This window comes from Rattus norvegicus, chromosome 4, assembly GCF_036323735.1.
Source record: "Rattus norvegicus strain BN/NHsdMcwi chromosome 4, GRCr8, whole genome shotgun sequence".
Taxonomy (NCBI): domain Eukaryota; kingdom Metazoa; phylum Chordata; class Mammalia; order Rodentia; family Muridae; genus Rattus; species Rattus norvegicus.
The window spans coordinates 126834237-126859306 of NC_086022.1; the positions used below are offsets into that span (position 1 = coordinate 126834237).

Sequence of the window (25070 nt, forward strand, 5' to 3'; positions counted from 1 at the left end):
TCCTGGTGTCCGTGCGTCGTTCTTGCTGGCAAGATGTTAGGCGCTCAATATTTGGTGCCGAAACCCGGGGAAAACGCCACACCATCGCCGGCGCCGAGGAGAGCCTCTGTTCGCGGAGAGGGTCCAGAACTGCAGGTAGGCTCTGAGAGGCATGTTTGGTCTTGATCTCTCTCGTCTCTCTCCCCGGTTGTGGTGGAAGCTTTTGTTATCGTTTTGGCAGCGCTCATTCTTTCTCTTTTGGTTTTTGATTTTGCGGCTGCCGCTAGGCACAGTCAGAAGTCGTGCCTAGAAGATGGGAAATGCCGCCCAACAGTAAGAGCAGGACAGGGAGTGCTAGGAGAGTTACAGGACAGCATGTCAGAAACAGAGCGGAATGAAAGATTAAAGAGCTCAAAGAGAAAAGGTGCATCTAAGAAAAAAGGCCCTTCCAAGGACCTTGGATCCGAGGAAGCGAGAGATAAGGGAAAGTACGCCCTGGGAGAGAAACAGGAAGGAGATAAAAGGAACACAGTATTTTGGGAGAAAAATTTTGTCTTTGTGCTTGTAAAAGGTGTGATTAGGCTCTGGAAACTTCACAGAGTCATACTGATCAGATTTGATAGAGGTAGACCGCCTGAAACATTTATTCAGGAGAATCAAACAAAAAGATATCTCAATTCTAAACTTTTGTCTTCAGAGTTGTATTTTATTCAGGACTGTGTTTCACTTCCATACCATTTGTGAATGTCAGTCGTGCTGCTCAGATATCCCGTAATATATCTCAGTATCTTACAGGAATTTGGTTTCAACACGTTGATGGACTAGTCCAGGAATTGAGACAATCCATCGTCTATATCAACTCCACTCGAGTGGATGGTCACCATGGAAGTGGTGGGAAAGGGGAAATCTTACCTCTCTGCTGACTCCTATTGGAATCTGGGTCCCTTTGGTGGGACACCATCTAGTTTTTTCCCTCTATGTCTATTGTCTGTCCTTGGTGCATCAAGCTGTCCATGTATGTCAGTTTATGTCTGTGGTTGTTTTTTTTTTTTTTTGTTCTTTTTTTTCGGAGCTGGGGACTGAACCCAGGGCCTTGTGCTTCCTAGGCAAGCACTCTACCACTGAGCTAAATCCCCAACCCCATGTCTGTGGTTTTTGTTTCTCGTTGTTTAAATGTTTTATGTTTTATGTTCAAAAGAAAAAATGGTAAAAACTTTATCTGTCAATCGTTCACATCTTGATTTGGCTTTAACTCGTTTCAAAAAGGAACAAATGAATAAAAAGCAGTTTCAATCGGCCTTTAGAGCCCTACACCTGTAGCTAGGAGCATAGGTCAGCTGGAGAAGCTGCCCGGGGGTGAGCGTCTACATGAGCTGATCTTAAAGGCACCAACAGCTCCTCAGCTTCTATGTTACTTAGCAGGTGACAAGGTGCTTCTCTTAATATTACAGCTAGAAAAAGTAAAAATGGTGCTTTTGTTTCTCATTGGTTATAAATGTATAAATATGCTCTACATGCCTTGGTTATGGACTATTGGCTTTTAAGTTATTGGATATGGTTAAAAAAGTATAATATTAGTAACAGAGAGTTGACATAAAGCTGGTAATTTGTATGGAGTCATTCTAGACAACATGTGGCATGAGCCAACCTAGGGAAACAGGTCTAAATTGAGGTAATATTTTTATGGAACTCTTATTCTAGAAACCAGGCTTCTAAAAGATTTTAGGGCAATGTCTCTTTGTTGAGGTATTGGAGAGCGCACCATCGTGTTTTCATATGTAGGAATTGACAGTCAAACTTTGTAGCATGAAGGACAGACTGGATTTTAGAGACTAGGTTGTTAGAGGTTGAGTTTTACTTTCCAAAATTGTGGTTTGCCCTGAAGTTATCTGTATTTTAATGCTAATTCTACTGCCCCAAGGACAGTACTCAGAACTCAGGTGACTTTCCAAAGTTGTGGCTGTGCTCTGGTGTTACAAGGAGAACTTAAGGATTGTGATTAAGGATTGCCAGTGTTACATTGACTAACTCAAACTTATTTGTAATTAAGAAAAAAATCAAACAGGTAGAGATCGTTAAGGATTGATGAGGTTTTGGAACTTGTGAGAGCCTGTTTGCTTACTCCAACTGCCATTTCAAGATAGATTTAGAGGATTGTTTTTATGCAATTTATTTACGTCCTGGCGATTGTGAGTTTTCATTTTGTGAGCTTGCTTATAATTTTAGAGAGCCCATAAAGTGATATCATTAAGAATGGCTAACAGCCTTGTATTATGTAATTTTGTTGCTTCTTCAATGTAAGAAGTTAGAACTTAAATCTAAGTGTATATGGAAATTTTTACTACAAACCTTTGCTCTCAAAATGAGCTTTAATATTTGGGGAGTAGCTGTTACACTACTCCAGAAAAGAATATTTGAAACTAATTTTAAACTTCTAAGGATATGTTAGTTGGCTAAGTACCTCACCTTACCAGAGGACTTAGGTCTTTGTTATCCTCATTGGAAATAAAGTTTGTGAGGTGCTAGAGAGATGGCTTAGTGGTTAAGAACACTAAATACTGTTTCTTTAGAGGCCATTTAAGAACTCAAACTGGATTGCCTAGACCCCTTAACGAGGGAGGACAATGATACTAGACAGTTTATATCTTAATAAACAAAAAGGGGGAGTTATCCCTGTATGCTAAATAATGCTCCTTTTATTTCAATTTTAAAATTTGGATGCCAATGAACCCTTGAGTGTTTATGACACCCTACAACTAGGCATACTTCTACCTAGGTGAAATAGAAAGATTCACATATTGACATGATCCTGTTCAGATATTTTATTTGGGGAAGACGGAATGTTTGTGTTTTTTCTACAGGATGCTACAAGAGTATGCCAGCTGCCAGAGGTGGTTGGTGAGACGTGCTGATCCTGGTTACATGAAGATTCAGCTCTCATGGTTCGGGTCCCTGGAGTCATTCCTCTGCCCTGAGAGGAAGATGGAAGATCCCCCCTCATCTTTTGTCATCACAGAAATTCTGGTGTTGCTATAGTCAGCGTTACCACTGCGTGTTCCTGTCCCACTGTGTCCTACGCTCAGACCCTCTGTGCACTGCTGCTTTCTGGAGAATCTGGACTCCAGCTGTTACCCCTGCCCCCCTCATTCCCCTGGTGACTCTTGCTGCCTTAACTGGTGTTGTCATCTTGCAGTCTGTAGCTTCACAGGAATGCCATCTGTGTGAAGCTGCTGTGGACTGGGGAACTCTGCCCTGGTTGTGCAGATCTCAGACATGGTTCTATTGCCTGCTGGTTGTTCCAGAGAAGAATGACCGATCCTAAACTGTCCTGGGAAAGACCTTGTTACTTTTGCTGCTATTGTAGCAGCCATTACTGCTGCAGCCATTGTGTCTGCAGTGTCTAGAGTTACCCTCCCCCAATCTATTGTTAGGCAAGCACAGTGGGTGAACTTTCTGGAGTAGTTGCTAACAATTGGGAATTCTAAATTTTATTATAGGAGCGGCTTGACTATGGCCCTTGGTGGTAGCAGCTGAGGAGAACCAGATGAGGTGCCCACTACTTATCGGGAGTGGCTCTGTTTGGTGCAGCCCTATGCTGTGGATTAGTGTTCATGCTGTGGTTGGTTTGAAAACTCAGATCTCAACAGAAACGTGACAAGGTCGTTGTCACTCAAGCACTTGTGACCATTGAACAAGGGGCCTCCCCTGGAATTTGGTTATCTATGCTCAGGAATTAGTCGGCATCTGAGTTCTCTGCTCTTGCACCCCATGGATTTGTGGATCCATTGCACTGGGATTAGAGAGACTCAATGATTCTTTGATCAGCCCTTCTACATCACTGAGGTTTCCTCATTGCATGAGATAGGGTGATCATGATTTCCCCACTAACTCATTTTCTGGCTGGCCTCTTTTGTAGAGTTCGCCCTAGGTCGTTTAGCAGTTACTGTCACACAGCATTGTGGTATCCAGAGACAGGCAACTTTCCTCATGCACAGTCCAATCTAAGACACGGGGCCCGGTGGCGATAGGGTTACCCTATGACGGATAAGGCTGTGACAATAGAGGAACGACCTAAGACAGGAGCCACAGCAGATGGACATAACTGCAGAGGCCTAGACCAGCCTCATTCTAGTAAAACAAAAAGGGGGAGATGTGGAAAGCCGTGATAACATTCGCCGTAACAAGATGGCGCTGGCTTCCGCTGTGCCCCACGTGGAAAGCCGCGATAACATTCGCCATTACAAGATGGCGCTGGCTTCCACTGCGCCAGCCCGACTTCCATTCAGGAAACTAGCTGTGTGCGCATGTGCAAGAGTGTGTTCGCGCCAAGTCTTTGCCCACCCCGGGGCATGCCAATGAGATCATGGGTAAGCGACCAATCAGGCGTGGACATGCCACATTAGGGTGTATATAAGCAGCGCCATTCTGGGGCTCGGTCTCTTCCTCTTTAAGATGCAATAAACACTTTGCTGCAGAAGGATCCTGGTGTCCGCGCGTCGTTCTTGCTGGCAAGACGTTAGGCGCGCGACACTGCTCTTCTTTCTTTGTGTTCCTCTGACAAATACCACAATCAAAAGCAACTCAAGAGAAGAAAAGTTTCACTGCACCCTACACTTTGGGTCATAATCCATTACTGAGGGAAGTCGGAGCAGGAACCTGGACCTGAAACCATGAAGGAACACTACTTGCTGGTTTCCTCCCTGGCTCTCTTCCTAGTACAGACTTTGCTTAATTCCTGCCTAAGGAATGGTGCCACCCACAGTGGGTGACCTTCTACACCAACTAATAATCAAGATAATTATTACAGACGTGTCCACACAGCAACCATTTTAGGCAATCCCTAAAATGAAGCTTCTTCTCTCAGGTGACTAGGCTGTGTCTAGTTGACAGTTAAGATTAACCAGGACAGCTGCACTTAAAAATGTTTGTTCTGCTGCTGGCAAATTTGTATATAGAGATCTTCAACACCAAAGAGACGCTCTCCGCAGCTGGGACTCTTGGAAAGTAATTAGGTCTTGGGGGCAGAGCCTTTATGAATACTATTAATGACCCTGTAAAAGGAAGAGAGACCCCCCCCCCTCGCCATTCTGTTGTCTGGGATTAGAATGAAGAGAATCTCCTGGCATCTTAATCTCCAAATTCCTAGTCTCCAGAACTAAGGAATACATTTCTGTAATTTATAGCCACCAAGTCTATGGTGTTTGTCTTGTTATATTTCACACAGGCTGAGACATGATCCATAAACATAGTTTTAGTTATTCCTGTGGTACAGTTACCATCTTCCCTGCTTTATATGCCTTATTAGGATCTTTCTGGTCCCAAGAGCCTCTGATTTACAACCTTCATTCATATTCTTGGAAAGCATCCAGAAAGAACGCTACTATACTATGTACAAATGGAATCTAAGAGGTATATGTTCAGGAAAATCCAGTTTTCTTTTTCAACACTGGGCCCTGTGGTGAAGTTAAAATTGCAGCCAAGAGTGTCCACATGATAATCTTCTCCTAATCAAATAAGGGATGATATGTGGACATCATTTGCTCATTCATATCTCTTCTAATAATCAAGGAATTAAAGTCATACTGAGAAGTTATTACATGCCATGCTATCTTCTAAATGCTTTAAATGTATTAGTATATTGACCTTTGTAGCAACCTTATAGCCTGAGCTAAAAATATATTATATATATTATATCTCTATCCCACTCTATCTATACCTACCATCTATAGACATATAAGATAGACATAGGTGCATGCATGTTCTTTCTCTCTGAAGAAGCGAAAGAGTCATATCCCAGGCTCCACAGGTAAAGAGTAAAGAAAATATCACAAGTTATATCATCTGCACACGAAACTGTAAACAGAGATAAAAGGACAGAATGACAGGATGAAAGATCTCATATTGTACAGCTCACCACAGTGTGTGTAAAGCGCCTTGAAAGGTGGTCGTCTGGAGTGTGCATAAGGCTTCTGGGGAAGTCTGTCAGTTAGGGCAATTCTCAAGCCCCTTCTCAAGTAGGCCTGGGTATGTTCAGGAAACCCCAAAGATCCTTCTGAGGTCTTGTGGTTTGCTTTGCATATGATGGGACCCAGGAGACTCCAAGTTGTGTAGCTGCTGTTATGAGGCTAAGAAATAAGTGACGGTTATCTTACAGGTCACCCAGAATAATGAAAGCTCTGCTTCCTCCACATACCCATGAGAGTTTCTGTAGTTAATAACTGCCCATGTCCCAAAAGTCTGCCCTGTCAGAAGAGGCTCTCCAAGCCTTGGTCAGATAAAACAACAAAAGACATCTAGCATACACTCAACCACCCCTTGATAGCTCTAAGAATTCTGTGCCCTGGAAAGTATATTAACGAATGTAGAATTCTATAAAGTTCAAAGGTCTCTGGACCCAGTATTATTTTATTTTTTCCTGTCCTGTACCCAAAGATTGTGGTGTCTCTAGCACTAGAACCTTACTATCAAGTACTGGTGGGCAACTGAGATCAATGGCAATAGCCTGTATTAGTTGGGGGGCAGCTGCAGCACAGCCATGAGTCAAAGGGAAGCATCCTGCTTGGTTTGTTTGTTTGGCGACCTATGGTTGAAGGGAAAATCATTCTCATTGTAAGTTAACTCTAATTAAATCGTGTGTGTGTGTCCTATAAAATAGTATATTTCCATAGAGTCTCCTTAAATATCTTTACTGCTAGTTATCTCTCACACTGCCCCTGTGCCTTGAAAGGTAGTCCTCTGGGGTGTGCATGAGGCTTCTGGGTGAGCCTGTCAGTTAGGTGATTCTTAGGCCCCTTCCCTAACCTTCCATCCTTCTCCTCACTGAAGCCCCTTCCTATTATCTCCACCTTTTCTTGCCTGTCTTCCTAATTGGCTAGTTTTCACAGTACTAGAAGGTGCTATGCAGGTTTCTTGGGGAAAACGTCATCAACATTTGTATCCAGCTGTGTCTTTCTTGAGCTGCAGTAGCAACTGGCTTGGTAAGCTATGCCTGTGGGTGCATTAGTGGCATGGGTGTTATTGAAGTAGCCGACCATTTGATGATTATATTTAAGGCCTGCTTCACAGAGGAAATCCATGTTTTATGGGTGTTAGGGTCTGTGAATTGCTAAAGAATGATGTAGCATGTAGTTTTGTCTACAGCGCTTTGTGTTCTCCATGATCACACGTACACACCCACCCAGGAGCTATCTCAGATCTGCAGATAAAAGACACACCCACCTTAGCTCTTTTTAAAACCGGCTTACTGGCTCTGTAGCTGGGCTCTTCTAAGCCCTCCGCAACTAGCTTGCCCTTACCTTCACTCCTAACTCAACACTCTCCATCTTCCTTCAGCTTAGTTGCCCAGTTACGTTCTGTGAAGCCCATTGGCCTTGCTGCACAAGACATTTTCGGGGCACTTTCTCTTCCCACTTACATTTTGGAAGATCTCCCCTGTAGCTACGAGTCTGTCCTATATCTCCCAAATATTTTGATCTCTTCTCTCTTGGCTTACAGGAACCTGGAAGTCCCACCTCTTTTTTTTTTTTTTCTGACCAGTCATTGACCACAGGCATTTTTATTAATTGATCAAGAACCAATTGAGGACAAGGACGTTCAGTGTCAGTACTCCCAGATTCCTGATTAAATCAAATCATCAGAACCACCCCCCTTCAGAATGATACCTCAGACTCAAATAGCATGCAAAAGCAAGGAACTTTTATTCCTGCATGCAGCGGCCCAATTCCATCTGGATGGAAGGACCCCAACTGAACTCACAGATTTAGTTATAAAGCCAACTAGAGGAATGTTGGGTAGGTGATCTATATCTTGATTGGTGGGCTCTATCTCTGGGAGTCTGGGTAATGCTATGATTCAGACTAATTATTCTTGCTTTATGACAAGGAAAGGTAGCTCTTGACCTCTTGGCCACAACCTTAGCTAACTGTCCTTTTGCAAGCTGGGGACCAGTACCTCTTGACATAAGCCTGCAGTTGTTCCAGTAACTGACTCGCCCAGTTCTGGGAAATATGAACTCAGGCCTGGTCTCCTAAACTGCTAGTTTGCAACTTGTCATGGAGTCAGCCTGGCTCAGCCATTAAGATGGCTCAGTGGTTAAAAGCACTGACTGCTCTTCCAGAGGTCTTGAATTCAATTCCCAGCCACCACAGGGCGGCTCACAACCATCTATAGTGGGATCTGATGCCCTCTGAAGATAGTTACAGTGTAATAATATAACTAAAATAAATACAATGTAAAAAAAAAAAGAAAAATTGAGTCAGAACTTGGGACGGATCGGAGTGGAACAGTGTCTTCTGCACACGGCAGGACTACAACACTGATGAATTCATAGTGCCTGTGGTTGCCTGCACAAGACCTGCATAAGATTAACACAGTTAACACTTCAATGTGGAGACTTACTTTGTGTCTTAATGGGTGGTCAATTTTGGAGGACATTCCGTAAGTTGCTGAGAAGAACGTATATATTTTAGTTTTGGGGTGGGATGTGCTGTAGGTATCTATTAGGTCCATTTGATTTAGGCTGACATTTAACTCCATGTTTTTGTTTGGTGTTTGTTTGTGGAGGGGCGGGGACTCATGGTTTCCCAACACAGTAGCTCAGGATCCATTAACAGTTTTTTTTTTTTTTTTTTTTTTTTTGAGGCGGGGAGGTAAGTCAGTTTTCTTTAGGTTATGGTTTGTGGTAGGTTGGCCATGTTCTAATGGAAGGCCCTGTACCTATGCATATATGACAGAACAGGTTGGGCACACTTCAGGATATATACTGTCTGAATGAGACTCTAGTTGCTTGGGAAATACGACAACGATCACTAAGCAGAGCTTCCTAAAATTAAAACTGCTTCCTTCCTGCAAAGGGAACTTTTAGTCAACTGAGGGCGCAGTCTGCAGAGTGGGGATCTGCATGTGTTCATCTGGCTGTTAGTGTCTCTGATACACAAGAAACTAAAAAACAGCCCAATGAAACAGCGGGCTATGGGGGTAGGCATCAGGGAAAAAGCCTTTAACCTCAGCGCTCAGGTGGCAGAGGTAGGGGTATCTACATGAGTTTGAGGTCAGCCTGAGCTGCAAATTGACTTCCTGGCTTGCTAGGGGTATGTAGTGAAACTCATTTTTTTTTTAAAAAAAAAAGAAAAGTGGTATATGTAACAAGAGAAAATTTTCAGAAAAAGTACAGATGACTAGGAAACATTTTTAAAGGTATTCACCATTTTTTGGCCATCGGGAAAATCCACATTTAAACTACTTCGATATTTCATCTACCCACCCCCTGTCAGAATGGCCGAGTTAAAAAAACAAAAGGCTCTAAGTACTGACGATAGGTAGTCATGGAGACCCCTGTGCACTGTAGTACCGAAAATTGGTGCAGTTACCGGCTGGTGGAAATCAGTGTGGTGGTTCCTCAGAAAACTAAAACTAGATCTACCCATTGACATGATTCTACCTATCCTGGGCATATACCCAAAGGGCTGCTTATCATGAAGACGTGATCATCCATGTTCATAGCTGCTCTATTCACAACAGGTAGGACATAGAAACAGCCCAGATGCCCATCCCCTGATGAAAATGTGGTACGATGGCATTTTATTCAGCTGTAAAGGAAAACAAAATTATAGACGAAGGTAGACACCATTATATTGAGTGAAGCACCCAGACCTGGAAGACTATTGTCATGTATTCTCCTTCACGTGCAGCTCATTGAATCTTTAGAATCATGCATTTAATTTGAGGTACTGACAGAATCACGGAAACTCGAAAGGGACAGTTAGCAGGGACGTAGAAGAAAGCTCTCAAGGGAGCTGAGAGAGTTGAAGGGAACTGTGGAATGGTGAGGAGGGAGGCTTACCTGGGAAGAGGGATGGCAGGGTAGAGCAGAGAAGTGGGTTGGGGGTCACCATAAGCTAACTCTAAGGGTATTTTAAAAGCCACATGGAAATCTAATCCACACATATATTCATATACAAACATTTAATTGGGAGTTATGTTCAATCTACACGTTGCTAAATAAAAGCCCACTGCCAGGCGTGGGATGCTTCCACTTTCTCAGAGGTGTCACAGATACCCTTAAAACAACACAGGCATTTTATAGTTTATGATTGCCCACCAGAACTTGATGGTAAGGGGCTATTGCTGAAGACACCATAGCACACTGGTCACAGGCCACAAAAGAAATAATTAACTGGGTGAAGAGGAAGCCCACAGAAGGGAAGAGCACCTGCCAGATATGCATTACAAAGGATTAATATCCAGACTATATAAAGAACCTCACCTCCCCAATAATAATAAGAAACATCAAAAAACAAAACTCAAGACAAAACAGAAACTCAAACTGGAAGAATAAAGATTTTAAATTATCCCCCACTGACCCTGCTGTGAGGACAAGTGCACCTCACAGCAAAGAATAACATAACATGTCCTGAGAAAAACGAGAATTAGGGTCAGCTTGCCCCAGAAGCAGGGTGGGGCAAGAGTTGAACTGAACCCAAGTTACAAACCAATGAAATTGCTTTGTGTAACTGTTGCCAACTACCTATGTAATTTTCCCTATAAATCCCTTCCCCTAATTGGGCTCAGGGTCAACTCCTCTGTCTCCTGTGTGACATACGTGTCGTCCCCAGAGCTCTGGTTCCTTAAATACAACTCTTGTTTATTACATCAAGACCGGTTTCTCGTGAGTTCTTGGGGGGTTGCGTCGTCTTGAGATTTGAGTGGGGGTCTTCCCCACCCAGGTGGTCTTTCAAAACCAATGATGACCCATTTAAAAAATGGGCCTAGAACCTGAACAGAGTTCTCAAAAGAACAGAAAAAAAATTCTTTGTTCTTAGTAATTTGGAAAATGAAAATTAAAATAACCTTGAGGTTTTTATATTATCCCTATCAGAATGGCAACTAGCAACAAACACTGGTGTGGATATGTGGGATGATGTTATTACACAGGTGAAGGCAGGACAAGATAGAACGAGGCCTGCCATTGGACAAGAAGGAAGGATGGGTGGGAGAAAAGTTTTAGAGAGAGGAGGAGACTGAAAGGGAGGCAGAGGAAGCCCCGGGGAGAACATGAAAGCTGATGTTAAGATTCCACTTTGTGTATTTACAGGATATTATGAATATTCTTAAGGGGTGGATGTGTATAGGGCTTTGCATGTTTCAGTGGGCAATTATATCTTATCAATTGGATCAGAGGTTATTGTGTTGTGTTTTCTTTCATTTGGTGATTTGAGTTTAAGAAAGTATGTGGCTGCAGGGGACACTGGGCCACCACAGAATTGGGATATGTGTTTCTGGCATGGTAGCAGCCTGCCTTGGGAACTGAATGGGTGGAGGGATTGCTGCCAGGGCCAGGGAGGGGCCGTTGGCAGTGTGATATGGGATGGAACAAAGTGGGTGAGAGGCTTTGCTGACTGAGATGAAGATATCTATCAGATATCTTGGGGGCATTATGGTGCCAGATCTAGTGTGGGATAGAAGACAACCCCCCCTTTTTTTAAAATAATTTTACAACAACATGGATATGGGGAAAGGGGAACTCTTATTCACTATTGTTGGGGTTGCAAACTGGTACAACTACTATGGAAATCAGTGTGTAGACTTCTGGGAAAAAAACTAAATATAAATTTACAACATGACCTAGTCTATTCCACTCCTTGGTATATGCCCAAAGGACTCAATACTCTACTCGATGTATACTTGCTTAGCCCTGTTCATTGCTGTTCTAGTCACAGTAGCTAGAAATGGAAACTACTTACATGCCTTCAACCAACAAATGATGAGAACATGGTACCATTCAGCTGTAAAGAGAAGTGAAATCACAAACTTTGCAAGTAATTGGAAAGAACTAGAAAATATCTTGTTGAATGAAGTAACCCAGAGAAATATCACATGTTCTCTCTCATCAGAGGTTCCTAGCTCCAAAATTTCAGCTGTGAGTACATATCCTGTGGTAACAGCAGAAACAGCAGGAGAAAGAGAGAGAGAGAGAGAGAGAGAGAGAGAGAGAGAGAGAGAGAGAGAGAGAGAGAGAGAAATGGGGGATCCAATGGGGAAGGGAGGAAGATAACTACAGAAGAAGGAAGGTAAGACAGTAAGGCTGTCTGAAAGGCCATAAGGAATCATATTATTAGCTATCTACCCAAATAACCACTATACCTCACAAAGCCTTATGTATAAACATGCACATATAGTTTACATGAGAAACCCTCTTTTGAATCATTGAAAAGGGTTGTCCAAGAGACTCTCCAAACATTATAAACTATTGCTATTGCCCATGGTTGCCCCATAGAAGCAGAAGGTGATAGCTGAAGTCACCATGCACAGGTGTCTTCAGGCACGAGGCTCAGTAGCTCCTTGGCTGGAGCTGACCCGAATGCCTCCTTCCTGAGCACTAACTCAGGTACCAGAAGGCACTGCGCAAGCTTCCAAAGGAGGGAAGCAATCAGCAGTCCTATCCAGCGACAGTGCCTGTAAACCTTAACAATGACCAGCATGGCGCCATAACCCTAAGGATGCAGCAGTGGAGTGCATACCTTGGTGGTTAGCAAGAGCTCTCTAAGTGAGCTTGAGACCTGTTCAACAAGGGAGAACCATACCTAGAACCCACAGCTAGGGAAGTCATGAATTCTGGAGGAGAAGCCACAGCCATCACTTCACTAATTCAACATAATCCTTAATCATATTCTAAATATCTGTCCTTATACCCAAAGATGAGTATAGTCCTCATTCATCAAGCAAACTCTTCTTTGCAACAGATTGATGCCTTTACAGATAATCACAGGCAACCAAAAATGTACAGTTGTGGATCCCAGTCCCAGCGTACACTTCCACAAAACAATTCCCACAGGTAAGGCTCAGGGGACATTATAGAAGAGGGACGAACGATTGTAGGAGCCAGAGAACCAGAGAACCAGAGAGCTTATCAGCTGTGTCCTAGGAGTATCAAAAGCTACACTCCTAAGAATCTCATTAGCATGACGACCTAAACATGAGCAGAAGGACAAGACAGACATGGCTAAGTGGATGGGGAAAGACCACAGAACCTTAGCCTTAGGTGGTTATCCATGGCCAGAAGATCAGTCCGGAAGACAAACATACAAGTAACATTACACAGACTGAGCAAGTTACATTTATATATGTAACAATCAATTAAAAAAAAAAGAGGCCATGAACTTGAGAGAGCAAGGAGGGGTATATGGAAAGGCTTGGAGGCTGGAAAGCGATGGAAAAAATAATGTAATTATATTGTAACCTCAATATACATATTTTATACACATTGAGGTTATAAGTATATGTATATAATATTTTATACATATATGTACACATAATATGTGTAATATACATGCAATATATGTATATGTACATATGTATATATGTATATTGGGGTTATAATATATAATATTAGATACTTAGATACAATCTTATATATGTATACCTATATAATGTATATTGAGATATATATACCCCTAGAGATTCATATTTGAACTTTAATCAAGAGTCCAGAAGCCAAGAGAAGCAACTATGGTTTGGATGTGGTCACAATATTTATTCATAATATGTTTCACATGTATTAACAATAGAAAAATGACACTTGTTCATACACCAAGTGCTCTGGCATTTCTGTGGAGTTGGAGAATACTGTCAGGGTTTTCCTAATTTCTTTGGTCTTGGAAAGCTTGGGCAGACTTTCTCAAGTAAAACGTCTGTGACCACTGCCTCCAGCATGTTCATTCCTGAAAGGAGTAACAAAAGGTGGATTCCTGGAAGATCAGAAAGACCTGGGCATCCTATACACCAGTTTGTTTTTCACACAAACGCTGAAGACCACAGGAAACCCGGCAGGGTATTAGGCTACCAGCCTCAAGGGACGTCATATCATTGGCCAAAGTTTTCAGGTAAAAGGTGGTCGATCTCCTGTCATTCTCCAAGTATGCCGGAGGGTGCTGAAGGCCATGAGTATGCAGAGGCGTGTTAAGGCCCGGCCATACTCCTCTGGTATATCCTTTGTCTTGCTGCTCATAAACTTGGAGGATATCGTGACAAATCAGCAGGAAAGCCTCCTTTCCCAGTGTTACTCTGTAATGAAGCTATTGGTGGACCCTTCCAGTGATTGAAAGGAGTCCAAGGCACCATGGACCAGAGTAGAACATATTCCCAACAACAACGGTAAGTAAGAAAAGAGTCCAGCTATTATAAAAAAAGAGACAGGTCTAAAAAGAAGCGTAAATAGGGGGTCTTACTGTGGCAAACGATTTTATCCATTGGGAATTGTCTAGCTCTTGCTCCCTTTTGTTAAGTGTTTACAGTTTTTCCTCTTGACAATTACTTTAAAAACATAATATATTAGCACCAAGGCAGCATAGTTCTTCCCAGAGATCACATGAAACGGAACAGAGGCTATGATTAAAAGTGGTAGAACCTGTGATGTTGCTTAACTTACACATTGGCTAATGAAACGTTCCCACAATTGCCAAAAATACCCTTATTCAACTCACGTAGCACCTTGATGTCAGCTAGGTTGTTAAAAAAATAATTACAATTTTCAAAATGTAACAGTAAAACACATTTCCAGGTAAAAGGTAAACAACAGTGTACCGTGATAACGAAGAGTCACTTTGTCATATACTACATATAACGTAGAGTACGTAAAATGCAGCGGTCTGACTGCAAGGGGGAGCATCATGCGTGGGCAGTCACAATAAAATCATTTTACGTACAAAAATATTACATCGCAATAAATAATTTCAAACATAAATATTAAACTTTACATCATTAGGGGATTCCGCAGGTTGAGTATCCCTCGTTGAAATGCTTGAGACCATCAGTGTGTGTTTCAGAAGTTTTGAAGACTTGGCGATGTTTTTCCTATTTAAAATGAGATCTCTTGGAGGTGGGGCTCGTCTAAACATGGTATTAATTTATGCTTCTTTCTTTTAAATGAGCTGTAGTCTACTTGGAGATTTTAGCAAAGGTTTTAAGAAATAAGGTACCCAGGAAGAGAGCAATACATGCCTAAGAATGTGGGTTCTGCGTCTTGTTTGTGTTCCCTATACGCCTTTACATGCGTGACAGAAATATAATTCTGTGTATGAAACCAAGTTTCATGGCATGAAGTCTGAGATCTCACGCTGGCCCTCAATGGGTTTCGGAATTTGGAGCATTTCAGAGCTTAAATTTTTAGATGAGGGATGCTCAACCTGTATATATATATATATAATATATATTTATATATATGCATATGTACACACACATACACACACATTCACACACACACGCAGCTAGATCCACACACACTCACACAGATGCACCCAAATTTAAGGTGGAGGTATTGAATTCATCCTTCATCCGTCTCATATGGCTTCCTCTTCAGAGCCCCTGAAACAAACAAACCAGAAGTTACAAACCGTCCGCATCAAAAGCTGAGAGTCAAGAATAGGGAAACCCTGCACTTCCATGTGCACAAGTAGTCGCTTAGAATATTCTCTAGGTTGGAAAGTGGACTCGTCTGTCTGTCTGTCTGTCTGTCTGTCTGTCTATCAACTATAAGCACTACAGAAGTGGGTTGGGGATGTAGCTCAGTGGCAGAGTGCCTGTCCAGTGCTGTGAAGTCCTGGTTTTGACCTCCAGTACCACAGGGAAGAGAGAGAGAGAGAGAGAGAGAGAGAGAGAGAGAGAGAGAGAGAGAGAGAGAGAGAGAACAGGCACATGGAGATCGAGGAGAGATACCTGCCGGAAGGTGAGAACTGACTCCAGTGAGTTGGTCTCAGATCCATACCCCAATCCATACACACATAAATATATGAATGTAATTTAACAAGAGTAATTACAAAACAATGAAAGAGAAGAGTCCATGCCTAGAAATCTCATCTAGGATAACATTTGAATGCTAGCTAGTACATCTCCTTCTAGCCTTCTTACATACATGTAACTTTTGTATGTATGCACTCATATTTTATGACACATGACAGACACAAGAAGATATAGAATGCATACAAAAATGGGGTCTCTGGAGTATATCTGCTGAGTTTTGCATACTGCACCCCATCTTCTCTTTTTAGATGTCAAGTCTTCCCTCAACCATTGTGATTGTGAGTGTGTGTATGTGTGTATGATGTGGTATATATGTGGTGTGTGTGTGTGTGTGGTGTGTATATGGTGTGCATATGTGTGATGTATATGTGTGTGGTGTGTGTGTATGTGTGTGTGTATGATGTGGTGTGTATGTGGTATGTGTGTGTATGATGTGGTATATATGTGGTGTGTGTGTGTGGTGCGTATATGTGTGATGTATATGTGTGTGGTGTGTGTGTATGTGTGTGTGTATGTGTATGATTGGTGTGTATGTGGTGTGTGTGTATGTGTGTGTGTATGATGTGGTGTGTATGTGGTGTGTGTATGATGTGGTGTGTATGTGGTGTGTGATGTGGTGTGTATGTGTTGTGTGTGTGTATGATGTGGTGTGTATGTGTTGTGTGTGTGTATGATGTGTGTATGTGGTGTGTGATGTGGTGTGTATGTGTTGTGTGTGTGTGTGTGTGTGTGTGTGTGTATGATATGGTGTGTTTGTGGTGTGTGTTGTATGTATGTGTTTTATTCTTTAGCCCAGGCTGTCCTGGAACTTACTCACTATTGTTTTGTTCATTGTTCTGATTCTAAGGGTCAAACCCAGTGCCTTGTTCATGTTGGTAAAGAGCCTTACCACTAAGCTATAGTCCCAAGTCAAACCTCCCCTTGCTCTTTTAGAACTGACTCTCTTCCAAATGCAGCTGTCAGTCACTTGTCTCTGTATGCATGAGATCTCAGGCCACCAGATGCTAATTGCTTCAGAACTGACCCAGTGATCCAACCAGACATAAGGAGAGGTCTTTTGCTTGCTTGTTTGTTTTAATATTTATTTTGAATATGGGTGCTTTGCCTGATGGTATATGTATGTGCCATGTGTTTGCCTGGTGCCCTGGGTAGCCAGAAGAAAGTATCAAGTCCTTGGAACTAGAGTTACAGATGATCTGCCATATGGGTGGTGGGAATTGAACCTAGATCCTCTGGAAAAACAGCCAGTGGTAGGTACTCTTAACTACTGAGCCATTTCTTCGGCCCTGGGAGAGTTACTTTTCAGAATGGTTGTGGAAGGCATTTGGTTTAATCAGGAGCTCTAACGATGATGTAATCATAGCGAGACCTAGGTATGGGAAAGGTAGCATGTTGAGGGAGAAGCACCACGAGGGCTCACTGCTGACCAATGGAGAACGATACTGAAGGGAGCACACCATGTGAGCGTCCCAGTTATTTAACAATTCATCTTTGCCTTTTGCAACACAAACAGTACTAATTTTAGATGGCAATTTTGCCTACGTGTGGTGGCGTGCAACTGTGTGCAAACGAAATCCCGGCACTTGGGAGACAGAGGCATCAGAGTCCCAAGTGTGAGCCTAGGTTGGGCTAATAAGCAAGAGCCTGTTTTAAAAAAATTAAAAGAAAAAAAAATTAAAAGAATACTTTTTAACACTGATGTTTACTGAAGCACTTGTCCAATAGTAACTCATGTGTCAGAGCATGAATGGGCTATCTGAGGAACTGAAGGGACCACTGGACAGCATAGGGAAGGTGTTAGAAGGCCACACAAGTCGGTTGAACTTCCGTGTCTTGCAGTTGAAGGCACCAGGATAATGAAAAGTGACCTGTTTCATCTCTGTCCAGCAGAGGGAGCACTTGCTGGCATACGAATTCGTCTCCTATGGACTTGGATAGAATAAAGACTCAGTTTTCACTGTGTGCAGAGAGGGTCTAAGATCTGCATGGACAATACGATCTCAGATGACACTGGCCCTGCTGTGAGCGGCACATCTGTGACACTTCAGTGATTGAGAGCACAGTTCATGGTGTGAGGAATCACTGGAGTCTGCAAGGGAATTCACTGTGACCTTAGAAAGCTACTTAATGGTTGTGGCCTCTGCTTCCTCTACTGCAAAATAAGGACAAGGGCTCTCTACCTCATGACCGCCTGTGAGGAGTCACTGAAAACGATTCCCGTAAATTGCTGGTGCAGTGAAAGCTCAACAAACATCAGCACCACTGTGATTATTTTATATCCCTGATATTATTATATATAACATACTATATATATTTTATTTTCATAAAAGTAAAAATTACTATATATTATACATATTCCAGGATATATATTATATCCAGAGATATTCTATATCTCAGCCCCTACTTCACAATTTCCAATATTTAAAATATAGATTCCTGGATCTACCAGAGACCTTAGGAAGTAAGACTCCTGGAGGTGAGATGCACAGAAAGAATCATTTTCAGCAGGCAATGAAGAGAAACTTAGTGTACGAGGCCTGGGGACCTTGGGTTCAGGGGTGAGGGACACATGGCCTCAGACACAGAAAGACAGACAAGCAAGAATGCCTTACTGGGTCAGCTTGGCGGTAGCTCTGTTTGGGGGAAAGGTTGCTTACCCACATCTGTTTATCACTAGGCTATAGATTAAAATGAAAGAAGTCAGGAGGGGAGGGAGATCTTACCTTAGTTATGAAACTCGCACCTCCAGGCCAGTGCCGGAGGATGGTGTACACTTCCCACAGTAACCGCCGCATTTCCCTATGACCCGGGTACCGTCCTGCAAAAACATGTATCATCTTAGACAGCGTGCGAGGTTATTGTTTCTGGGACTTGTGGTGGTTTTGATGGAAAGTAATTCTTGTACCCATAGTAAGTACTGAAATGAAACTCAACACACCCATAATGATCTAATTGCATAGGTCAGCAGACTAGGCTCACAGGGTCAAATCCAGGCCATCGCCTGTTTCCGAATGTCCTAAAAGCTAGAGTGGCATTTGCCTTTTAGTTTGTCTGATACGAAGCAAGGGTCTTGCTATATATCCAGGCTTGCTTCAGCCTCCTGGGTATGGAATTATAGGTATGCGCCTCGATGCCTGTTTAGTTTTGCCTTTCTACAGAGTTGAGAAAAACTATGATAAGTTTATCTTGACACCTAAAAATTGTACACGATTCAAATTTTGGCACAGCCAGCATCACTCATGTCTCTAAAGCCTGTAGCTGCTTTCATGGTGTACTAAGAGGAATGGGTAGTTTGTAGTTCCAAGCTACTGCTCAATACACCATGAATCCAGCAGCGCAGCCCCAACTCGACTATGTGACAGGTGTGAGGTGCATTGCTAGATCACAGTGTTTTCATTAGTTTCTTACTACAGTGGCGATGGTAAATCTTCATTGTCGCCTTGTCTGGATTTAGAATCACCTAGAAATGCACGTCTGGATATGTCTCAGAGGAGGGAACAGCAGTCTAAAATACGGGCTCAGAGCTCAGGCTGAGTCAGTTGTGGGGAAGAATCACGAAAGCATGCGTTTTCCTATTCATCTTTCGTTTTCTGGCTGTGGATTAAATGTGATCGCTGTATCGCTTCCTGCTCCTATCGCCATCCTTCCTCACAAAGATGGACAGTGTACCCTCAGACAGCCAGGATAAATCCTTCTTTTTTTCAATTGTTTTTATTAGACATTTTGTCACATCATTGGGACGAATCACTAATACACGAACAAGCCCATCAGACCACGATACATCAAGAAAATAAAAAGATGAGGGCAGTGGGTTTTAAATGTCCTGCTTTTAAGATACAGGGGGATGTGGAGTGTTCTGTGATTAATTAATTTTAGGCAACGAATTATTGTGTTATTGCACAACAGCATTACAAGTATGCTTAAAGGGGGAAAAAAAACCAGACACCGACATCCCCACCCTAAGCACTTGTCACAGTATTTCCAACTTATGAGAAAGCTGCCATCAAAGTGTGGAAAATTTAAGATAGAATATCAACACAATGTAGTTTGCTCACAAAACCAAAAAGTGGGAATAGGTGCATTCCGTGTGCCTCAATTCTTAGCAAAATAAGAAAAATAATTTGCCGGCTGAGTTAATTATATTTTACTTAACAGCAAGAACTGAATTAGCATATGCAGGGGAAGCAAACCAGCTTAAGAAAATCGGCTCTTGGCAAGAAGAAGGGGTTCTCTAAAGTGCCTGAGAACAGGAGTCAGACCATTAGTTAGTGAGGAGCAAGGGAGGTCGCTTTGTGTAGGTATTTTTTGACTTCTGATGAGTCAAAAGACCTTGCTGTTTATTCAAGGAGACAATACTCACTGTACAATGACTAGGATAAATGTGTGTGCACTGTCTCTGAGGAGCAGACTTGGATTCAGGGATCTCCAAGATGTGGAGAAAGAACCAGAGCAGAGGGACCGAGAGACTCCCTGGAGATTTCGGTAACTTTTCTCATCCACACGAACCCAATCGAAGCAGCTCAAGAGAGAAGGCAGGGTTTATTGAGGACTCCGTTTGAGAGTACATGTGGGAAAACATACCGCAGGAGGGGAGTGAGGCAGCAGGGCGGGGAGTGTGGGACCAGGGAACCCGGGGACCAGGAGAAGACCTGGGGCAGGAGTGAGGCTGAGGCACGTCCAAAGCCCGAAAATCCTATCCTGAGATCCGCAGTAGGATCGCTTCCCCACCTCTGCACCCTCACCTCCTGCACCACCTCCTCACCCCTCCAGTGGGCCAGCACGTCCTGAAGGACACAGCCCTGTGCTCCTACCCTTGCCTTACCAGAGGAGGTCACATAGCCAGTAGCCAGGCTAAACTTCCTTTTCCCTTATAAAGTCCGGTCTGGCAGCACCCGGAATTCTTTCTTATGCAAATGAGGCATCCCCAGCGACTAGCTCCAGCCAATGACATGCACTCATCCCGATATGATATCCCCTACGCACCCCCAAAGTTTTAAATAGTCTTTGTTTCCCTCAATAAACTGAACTAGTTCTCCGAAGCTGCTCATGGATCCTGTCTGCACCCAACCATCCCAGCTAAGCTCCCTCCCTCCAGTCCAGCCTAGTGTGAGTTTGCAGTGTGGCAGGCTACCCGAAAGAGCGAGACAGACACTGGGTGGCCCAGTCAGAAAGCAGGGAGAGAGATGAACAGTGGTACCCTTCCCTTCAGCCACCCACAGTTTTAGGATTAGTTGTGGTGAGACCTAGAGTCCAAACCCTTGACTTGTCCTATTGTAAGTAGTAAGAGCTGAACAGCAGCCAATATTTTGAATACATTTTTGAGGTCATAGATGAGAATAAAATCTGTTCCGGGTCACTACAACTGAACCCTCAGTGGCTTTGAAAGTTAACTTTGCTATCCAAAGAAAATTAGCCCATAACTGAGGGAGATGATCCTTATAGACAACCTTACACTATGTCAAAGTAATATTGTTTGAATAACGAGCAACGTTGTGTTTTAAATGCTCTACCTGGGACATCACAAGTTAAAACAAGGAGATGCATCTCTATTCCGTGCACACTGGCAGTGATTATGTATCCTGAGCACAAACTGCAAAGGCAATAGTGTGACTTGCACTGTGGTGTGTGGAGGACAGCATTTTCATATTTCAAAAGCCACTTAACCAGGCCATTTAACAAGACGCTTCCATATCACCTTCGGTTGCAAATGATTAATGGAAGAACAGGTATTGGGGTGCAGGAGAGATGGCTCAGCAGTTACGAGTGCTCAGTGCTCTCTGGCACCCACAGCAGGCAGCTTACACTGGCTCTAACTCCAGCCTCAAGGAGTCAGGCGTTCTAGCCTCCTTGAGCTCCTGCACGCACACATCTGGAAAGTCAAGCTCATGCAGTCAGGCAGGCACTCACAAGCAAAACAATAAACTTTGTAAACAAGCAAGCACCAGAAGAAAACTCTAGTAAAATTTTACAAATGCCTGGCAGACATGAGCACGCTTGATTAAAGTTGTATAGTTGTGAAGAGATAGCAGAGTTTGGCAATGGCTGTCTACGTAAAAAGGCATTTACCAACACGAAACGTAAGATCTCCTTCCCATCAGCATTAACAGACAAATGGTTACCATAAATTTTGATAAGAGAAACTATCAGTGAGACAAAATATTTTCCTTCTCCAATATTCCATTATAGCTTTGGTAGATTTGGGTTGAAATGTTACCCAGTTATCTTTAGAATTCAACAGTAACATTTAAGGGAAAAAAAAAAGGTTTACTTGTGTGTGTGTGTGTGTGTGTGTGTGTGTGTGTGTGCGCGTGTGCGTGCGCGCAGGCCAGAAGAGGGCATTAGATCATCCTGGGACTGGAATGGGGATTCTAGGAATGAACCTGGTTACACTGGAAGAACAATTAAGTGCTTTTAATCCTTGAGCCATCTCTTCAGCCCACATGATAACATTTTTGAGGATGCCTGTAGTCTCTTGATATGTACACACACATATTACATATATATAACTAATCCTGTCATTTGGCAAAAAAGCAAAGCCAATCGAAAAACCCCAAATCCATCATCATCATCATCATCATCATCATCATCATCATCAACAGCAACAACAACAGCAACAACAACAAAAACCCCAAATCTTTTCTATCTGGCCCTTTCCCTGAATAGGGTTGCTGATCCCTAGTCTAGCCCCACACCGTCCATACTGGGCCACCCTGGCACACTTGTCTCCGGCCAGTCTTTTCCACACCTGCATTTCTTTGGATTGCACCTCTGACATGACATGAGCCTTCCTCCACAGGACCTTTGCATATGCCATTCTGCCTCGGCTGAAATGCTCGTTTGTTCTTTCCTGTATGTGCTGCCCAGCCTGGTAACGCCTGGGAAATGTGCCGTAACTCAGTTCAAGGGCAGCCTCCACTGGGACATAACTGGCTGTTATCTGCAGCTGGCTCCCCACAACTGGATCGTGTTCTTTAGCATCCTGTTTCATGCTAGGATGTAAGCCCCATGGTGTACAAGTGCTATCTTGCTAATTTGGAAGCATCTAGGACCAAGGACTGTGCAAGGCCAATAGTGATCCTAACCACACATTTATTAAATGGATGAGATGAATAGTTGGAGAAACAAAGCTGGATTTCCTTTTGAGCTGTAAATGTCTTGCTAATTCGTTTCCCTGATGCTTTTTCACACTTTGAAAATATCCCCTTCTGCAATGTAGCGCTATACTCTGTTCTCTGTATGGACCGTGCTAACTAAGCCCTGCCCCGAAGCCTCCTTGGACAAAACTGTACTTTCTCCACAATTGTGAATGAGTTGAACACACGTATCCCTCATATCTTTGGGCTTCATCCCCAGAACTGGTCAAGGGTCATGAGAAAATGGTTCCTACAGCCCACTTGTGATGTCTCTTGCAAACAATGGCACTGGGTAACCTCAGGGTTTTTCCCCCCACCCAGAAGAGAGAATGAGAAAGAAAAGCAGTGCTAATTTAACAATAAAAGGAGAGAACAAAATGTCTTCTCCACTTTAACATTTTTCATGCATTTGATTGTGGGAGTGACTGGTATGAGAATGAGTCCCAACATCATCTCCTGAGTGCTGAGCTCGGCCTGGAGGCAGATGTTGGACCGTCTGGTTCTCCAGTCGGGATCTGTAAGCAGAACACAGGATGCTGACATGCTAGGACCATCTTCAGCATCATCAAAGCTAATCTAAGCTCAAACTTTCCTCATCCAGCAGGGGAGAGGCTCTGGTGCACAGGTCTGCAGCAGACGCAGCCTCTTTACAGACGTTTTAGTTTGGTTTGGTTGCTAAGGTTGGAGTTGGCTTTAATTAAGTCCAGGAGGCCTCGGTTTTCTGAAGCACCTGTAAAATGGGCAAACAAGTCTCTCCTCATATTTTGCTGTAGTGAAAGAACACCCATTAGCCACCTGGCATAGGACTCAGCCTAACCTGCGGACTTCACAAGTGTTAGCTGTCATCATCATGAAGGCATTTGTGCGTGTATCTGTGTGTGTTGGTAAGCACACTTGGTTTGTGTGTATGTGTGGGACCTGGGACCACGGCGTGGTGTCGTTCTATACTTGCTGAAACAGGGCCTTTTACTGAACTACCACTCGCCATATAGGCTAGACTGGCATACCAGTGAGGCTGAGGGATCTGCCCATCTCAGCACTGGGGTTGCACGTATGTGCTGCTATGTCTAGCCAGCCATTTTATGTGAATTCTGGGAATTGAACTCTGCACTGTGGTGACTATATTTCTCTGTCCTTACAAAGCCACTCTCTGAGGACATCCATAGTGGCCTCTTCTCATCAAATGAGAAAAGGCCTTGGTAGTCATAAGTTGAAAACAAGATAAAGTTGATATTGGCTTTACAGTAGTTGTACTACGTCCTCCACCGAAACTCTGCTAATTTAGGCAAAACAGAAAAAGTGCGGCTAACCTTTTACTGCCTGTGATAGCACTGTCCTCAAATGACGTTGAAGATGGTCCTAGCATGTCGGCACCCCGACAGCCTCCAGATTGAAAAGCAAAAAACTTCACAGTGAGAAAAACATGGCTGCCATGGAGACAGCTTCTTTCAGAAGGAAAGGGACCCAGAAACCCTCACTGGCATGCAACGAAACTGGCTTTTATTTCTTTATTACAGGCGAATTCGCTTTAAAAAATAGTTTGTTAATAATAGCCCCAACTATTGCATATAAATTAACTGAATGACTCACTGCCCTATTAGACATAGTTTGTATTCCCAGTTTTCACCAAATCTTAAATTTTTCCCGGTGGACAGGATTCAGGGAAGCTGATGCCTGTGATTTAGGGAGGGGCCTATCTTTGGTGGAAGCTTGTTCATTCACCTGTCTTTAGTGGAAGAGTAAGAGGCAAGATTTTGGTAAGAAAATCCATAAAGATATTAACAGAGACATAGTTTTAGGACCTAAAATGAAATGCTAGGGTTAAGAGGACACGTAAAATTGACTTTTTCTGAAACTTTGTATAAAACATGTAACATATAATTTTTCCCAATACGGTCCTCAGACAACTATGGACATACATCTATGTATGTATAAACACTGTACACTTTCCATAGAAATGTGCAGACTCGGGGTTGGGGATTTAGCTCAGTGGTAGAACGCTTGCCTAGCAAGTGCAAGGCCCTGGGTTCGGTGCTCAGCTCCGGGAAAAAAAAAGAAAGAAATGTGCAGAATAAAATGTACATCATGTGAACCTATGGAATTCCACTTTATAGGTCTGGGTACTTGCTGGAGAGCAGTCCAGGCACATACATGAGATTCTAC

The 25070-nt window shown here is 43.1% G+C and overlaps 1 protein-coding gene across 5 annotated transcripts in view; it reads right to left on the minus strand.

The window, feature by feature from the left end:
• Positions 1-13489: 13489 nt before the first annotated feature.
• Positions 13490-25070, minus strand: part of Adamts9 (ADAM metallopeptidase with thrombospondin type 1 motif, 9) — a 172199-nt gene continuing 160618 nt past the window's right edge. For 2 of the 5 annotated variants that reach the window (XM_063286081.1, XM_063286077.1), the window contains 2 exons: positions 18498-18592; positions 13490-15339 (listed from right to left, as the gene is read on the minus strand). In XM_063286081.1, the coding sequence (XP_063142151.1) occupies positions 18503-18592 (90 nt within the window). In that variant the 3' untranslated portion in view covers positions 13490-15339; positions 18498-18502. The other 3 variants (NM_001107877.1, XR_010065646.1, XM_063286078.1) reach the window with 3 other exon arrangements.